A 6377-nucleotide genomic window follows, 5' to 3' on the forward strand; every position below is an offset into this window, starting at 1 on the left:
ACACACTTTACTTCCTGTTTAGGGTGTTCCACGCCCCGACCTTTTCGGCCCCGCGCTGTGCAGAGGACTTTGGGAGCTGTAGTTTATTTTCAGATCCGGCCAATGCTAAAGCGGCAGTAAAAAATATACACACCAAGTTTTTGATTGATACCGTCACGTGCCTTATTGCGAAGACTTTGAAACCGCAATACCGCGGTATCTACAATACCGTTACACCGCTATATAAAACTATCGTTTGGTTGTCTGCTTCTGCTTTATATTGTAAAAATATTAATATGGTAAACGGAACATAAAAAAACACCATATGAAAAATTAACTTGGTTGTCCGCCCTATTTCATTGATTAATCAACTTTATTGTATCACATTTTTTAGATACACTCCATCCACCAGCGTAGGAAGGTGCCAGGCCGCAGTAAAAATTTCGACCAGTTGGTGGCCGAACTTAAGACGAAGGTTCGAGAGAAGGGGGCTCAATCATTGGAGGGAGGTTCCTCATCTGGACGATCCCCAAGTCCTGAAGCACCAAGAGAGCAAGCAGCAGGTCCACATTGCCGCAGACCTTTGGCCACCCTCCCTGCTTTCGGGTAAGCTTTGCTAAAGCTAGCTAAGCTTTTGCAAGTGGTAACTATACCATTTATTATGGAACATATCTGCTATTTTACGTGGAAAGGTGACTGTCGGCAAGATTATTTCTTGCCTCATAAAAGGCTTTAATATTTGTTCCTAATATTCATTTAACAACCCTTGAGTCTACAAAATTGCCTCGTCAGTTCCATGACAACGCAGATAACTTGACATTTGATATTATGAATCGACCCAAAATTGAGCCTGCTGTATCTACAAATTAATACAATCCCTTTGTCTTTTAGTTATGGACAATTTTTTTTCTCCAATTTCCTATTTTAGTTCTTTATTACCAATTTTTCCCCCTTAATTTTCTTCACCTTGTATTATAAATGCTCTTGCTAACCGCTAATTAACACAAGCAGAATAATGTAGCAGCAAAGTACTGCCCTCGTTCTACCGTACTATTGCAGTATGTAGTAAAACTCCCAAGAGGACATACGAGTAGCATTAACATATATTCAATAAAGCCTTTTGTTCAAATGGAAGTGTCATATTAGAAGCAAGTTAACAACATTGGAAAGGACTTTCAAATTGACAAACGTGACCTTCCAACTACTTAAACTGGTAATGACGTTTGTTCGGATCTTCCCTTTTTAGGGGCAAAGTCCTCCCATGTTCTTTTGTTCTAATAGAGTATCCCCTGTTGGCTGCTATGGACTGGACTCTTACGTTATTAACCATATCCACTTGGCATCCATTGCACCGGTCACCCGGAACAGGGGGGTCCCAACATCTGCGGTCCCTTCCAGGGTTTCTCTTTGTTCTCATTGGGTTGAGTTTTTTCTTGTGCTGATGTTGGATCATAGCCGAGGATGTCCTCGTGGTTTGTGCAGCCCTTTGAGAGATTCGTGATTAAGGGCTGTATAAGTAAACTTTGATTAATTGATAATAGTTTTCCGAAAGGAGACTACAATTGAAAATGTACCATTTATTGTACAAATGCAGTAAGTACAAACCGTAGCAATACCAGTGCTGGAGAAAAGACTGTGCCCTACAAGGTCTGGTGTGCTCTCTCTACATCAGTGGTCACCAATCTTTATGAGCCCAAGATCGCTCAAACCAAGATCTACCCCTGCGTCAACTAGATATGTATATATATATATATATATATATATATATATATATATACCTATATAAATATTATTTTTTTTCTAATTTTTTTTTGAAATTTTTTTTCAAGATAAAGCTTTGTGGTTTTTTTATTGGATGATGTCAACAGTTAGTTTTTTTCTCATTGTGTTTCTTGCGGTTTTCCCAATTTTTGCTGATGTCTTTTTTTTTTTTTTGTAATGTGCCTCGGGCCAATAACAAATGAGTCACGGACCACAATTGGCCCCCGTGTCGCATTTTGGGTAACAAAGCTGTAGAATCTAACTGTTTATGTCCACTATATATAACTGTAGTATATTTGTTCATCTTATAATCACATAAGGGACACAAGTCAGCTTGCGTCAGCAGTGGAAGTACCGGTATTAAAATCAGATGTTCACCCAGCGAGGTTTTCCTTTGTAATAAGGAGGGGATGAACGGGCAAGTCCTTCTTTATCTGTCGTTTTGTTTTATAATATATTACTGCTTTTGCACAAGTCAATGTTTACATTTGTATACAAATCAACACAAAATCTGTACTTTGGAGCAATATGTTCACAGACTCGATTATTTGGCTTGTTATCTTCCTGTTGCAGTTGAGCGATGATGATGATGACCGTATGCTCCGTGACCGACGGACGGGCCTTGGCTCGACGGCGGCGCGTTCCGACGGGCCGCTCGCCTTTACAGAACCTTACAGTTTGTGGAAGGCGTGGCAGAACTTCCAGCAGACCACCGCATTGCTGGAGAGAGGAAGCCGATTGATTGCTGCCCAGAAAGTGGGGCGCCTTTCTCATGTTGCGTCCCCAAAATGCTAGTCCTCGCATGCAGGAAGAGTTGTTTAATATTGGATGCTAGAAAATGTCTGATGCGTTGCAACAATCAGCCTTAATGCATTGTTGCAACTCGATGATTTTTGTGCACGTCATGCCATGCGCGTTTGTGAGACACGGTGTGCTGCCGTGCTCCAGGGGTGTGGCCGCGGTGTTGAGAGCAGCTGGATGTGAGGCTAAGGAGAGAGAGGTGAGGCGTGCGTGCTCAGGTGTCAAATTGCGCGCTTGTTGATTGGTCTGTTTGTCACTGTCCGGGTAGGAGTAGGGGTGTCACTGATGTCATATTAATACAAAAATGTTTTTGAATATTTTCGCCAATTGACCAGTAGGGTCCAAAAGTTCGTCTGGTCGATCGCGACCGAAGGGTTGGCAACCCCTGCTGTAGATGGTCCCTCTAGTCTAGACACATGATTTGGTCCACCATGGTGCCCCGGAGTTGTTTGGGCGTTGTGCATCGAAACCTAAAGTTAACGTAAGCGTGTGTGTTTTTTGCCACACACACACACACACACACACACACATACACACACACACACACACACACACACACACACACACACACACACACACACACACACACACACACACACACACACACACACACATCCACACTCTCTTCATTTCGTTCCTGGCACCTCTTCTCACCATCGAAACCCAAAAAGATATTAAGTGTGAATTTGCAGAGATAAAGCACAGGTTGTTTTTATTGTGGTTTTCTTTGTCTTTGCAGTCGCTCTACGGGTGTATCGGACGGCACCGCAGAGGACAACCGGCAGCTGCAGGAGGAGGGAAACCTCCGGGCTCCCTCCCCTCTCATCCATGGAACAATCTCCAGTGACGAAAGTGATGCAGAAGGATCAGAAGAGCCTGTTGAGTTCTCATCTTCTACCACTCACCCACGACCGCTAGCAGTGAGCCACTACTATTTTCAGTTTGTTACTTTGGGAAAAGAAACAGGACAAACAAATGGTGTCTTGTTTTCCACACATAAGTGTTTAGCCCTCTCCCCTCATGTCTTCTTTTGGTTGAAAGCAAAAACAGAAAAGGAATTATAAAGAAACATTTTCACATCTATTAAAACGGCTGTTTGCAACCTTTATGCAGATGCCTAGAGGGCGCTAACTTTCTAAAGCAGGGGTCTTCAACGTTTTCCAGGCCAAGAACCCCCGAACTGATGGAGAGATGAAGTGCTCACCCCCTACTTACATACACACTCTGTATAAGATTATGATTGTGTTTTAAATTAAACTGGTGCTAAAGGTACATTGTTATTGTGCAATACTAAGATATTAAAATAATACAGTGTAGCAGCACTAATAGCTAGCTCGCAACTAGCGTGCTAACTGCTAGCTATCTTAAATGCTAACATGAATATAATATGATTATTCATGTTTTTAGGGTGGCCATGTCACTGCCATTTTTAAACTACACCACAGTGTGTTGGATCATTGTTAATGTGTATATAAAGACATTTACATTTTGTTCATGAAACCAACACTGCTTCGCAACTTCTGGTTTCCTCCGACAAAGAAGAAAAAAATATTGAAAGGTTTATTGAACGCATTTTTTATTTATATCAATTACGTGTCCATCGCGGCATATATTGATATTGTTTTATCGCCCTGCCCTGACAAAATGCTTTTTGATTGGTGCAAAACCCAGCTGGAAAATGGATAAAACAGTTTATATAACGTCAACTTCTTACATCTTTTTCTACAAGTTTTGCTCTAGTGATGTCTACATGTTCATTTACCTTTATCTATTCATATCTTAATGTAATTAACCTGCTTTTTCCAGATGTGTTCGTTTGGAGGAAGTATGTTTGGTCATGGCATCTACACGTTTGATAGGAGGCTTCACCATCTGAGGTCTGCTTTCAGCAGCATGCTAGAGCAGCACATCAGCGCACATCTTTGGAAGTAAGTCAACTCTACCACATTTACCACATTTCATGGGAAACTATTTTTACTTCCTTTGAGAAGAAAAACCTGCAGATAAAGTTTGATTTTATCCCTTAAACCAGTTCATAATAGAATACACTGCCGTTAATACCAATTGTAGTCCGTTTGGTGCCTAAACTATTTGATAGGGATTGTTACGAACACTTTCCAAAATCTAACATTGAGGGCTTCCTTCCAGCTACCTTTTAATGCTTTTGATGTGGACATTGAAAACTGTTGATATTCATATTCATATTCAGTACCAAAAATGACTTTCTTCTCTTCGGTAAATAAACAGTTAAAATGTACACGCGCCCAAACTTTAAGGCTGTTCTTATTATTCTAAATATTGCTTCCTCACCTTTTCTCATGCTTCTCAGAAGATTAGTACAAATTCACTTCCTCCCTCACACTTAAAACCACTGGTCTAAAACACACATGAAACCATATTCATTTGAGTTATGGATTAGTAGAATACTTGTGGTCCTTTGCTTATGAACGACATCTGTTCCTACATCTGTGATGCTAGTTTTAGTGTGAGAGGGAACTTCCTCAAAATGGACAGCTAAGGCAGTCCTACAGTACACAATGCATGAAGAGTGCATATAAAATACTCTAATACAAAAATATGTTGAAAAAGTAATATTAAAGACAACTGTTCTTTACTTTTTCCTGAGGTTGTCTTGCACACTGAAAGAGGTGGAGAGATGCAACCAATGATGATTTCTATACTTTCTCAACATTTTTACCTTGTCTAATTTCACTTTTTGGGACGGTATAGCTCGGTTGGTAGAGTGGCCGTGCCAGCAGCTCGAGGGTTCCAGGTTCGATTCCTGCTTCCGCCATCCTAGTCACTGCCGTTGTGTCCTTGGGCAAGACACTTTACCCACCTGCTCCTAGTAGTGCCACCCACACTGGTTTAAATGTAACTTAGATATTGGGTTTTACTATGTAAAGCGCTTTGAGTCACTAGAGAAAAGCGCTATATAAATATAATTCACTTCACTTCACTTCACTTTACTTTTATTTGACACACTGCCACCAGAAGAGTCTGCTTCATGGTTCATGCTGCACATAGGGATGAGAACAGCAATTTTACACTTAGAAAACTCATCTTGCGGGCCAGATTGAAACTGTTCCCGTGGGCTGCATGTTTGACATCCCTGCTCCAGGCGATAGCAACCCAGCAATAGCCTGGTCTGTGTATTATTACTCTGCCTACGTATAATTTTGCCTGCTTACCGGTACTTTTTATGGTGTTGTCTTTTGAAAACAATAAAATGTGTTACTTTTTGACAGTGTGTATGTAAGTTTTATATTTATTAATGTAGCTGAGATAGTCTCCAGCACCCCCCGCGACCCCGAAAGAGATAAGCGGTAGAAAATGGATGGATGGAGTTTAAAATGTATAATTATTGAAATATTGATGTTCTTTTCATTCAGGAAAATACCTCAAGCCACCGACCTTCAGTGTCCAACTTCATCCACCAAGACGAACAGCTCTTCATCTCCTGCCTCCATAACCAGCGGATCTCCGACCTCCTCGTCTTCGTTACACGCTAAAATCCGTGCGGCCGCTCCCGTCAAGTCCTCTCTCAAACACGTCTCGTCCTCCTCCTCTTCCGGTCGCGTGGCTGCGAGACTATCAGAGAACTCGGCTGGCGGCCTAGTAAGCAGTCAGCTCCTGTTGCCAGGTAACCCAGTGTCGGTGCATCCTACAGGTCCAGGACGGCCTAAGAACCCAGTAGGGCGTCCTAGCAAGCAGACGCTGAAGCAGCGAGAGGAAGCTCCCTTCACCGCCATAGTCCATAAACGCAAAGCTCCGCCTCAGGAGGAACATTCAGGCCCCAACAGGAACTGCGTTATTCCACATGAGCGAGGCCGCCC

The 6377-nt window shown here is 42.0% G+C and overlaps 1 protein-coding gene across 1 annotated transcript in view; it reads left to right on the forward strand.

Annotated features, from left to right (window-relative positions):
* The window catches only part of atxn7l2a (ataxin 7-like 2a), a 28485-nt gene that overhangs the window by 15963 nt on the left and 6145 nt on the right, over positions 1-6377 (forward strand). Inside the window, exons 6-9 of the mRNA XM_061932617.1 lie at positions 374-585; positions 3281-3461; positions 4348-4469; positions 5934-6377. The exon at positions 5934-6377 is cut by the window's right edge and continues 484 nt beyond it. Coding sequence (XP_061788601.1) covers positions 374-585; positions 3281-3461; positions 4348-4469; positions 5934-6377 — 959 coding nt within the window. The remainder of the gene's footprint in view (positions 1-373; positions 586-3280; positions 3462-4347; positions 4470-5933) is intronic.

Source organism: Nerophis lumbriciformis, linkage group LG38 (assembly GCF_033978685.3).
Source record: "Nerophis lumbriciformis linkage group LG38, RoL_Nlum_v2.1, whole genome shotgun sequence".
In the NCBI taxonomy this organism is placed as follows: domain Eukaryota; kingdom Metazoa; phylum Chordata; class Actinopteri; order Syngnathiformes; family Syngnathidae; genus Nerophis; species Nerophis lumbriciformis.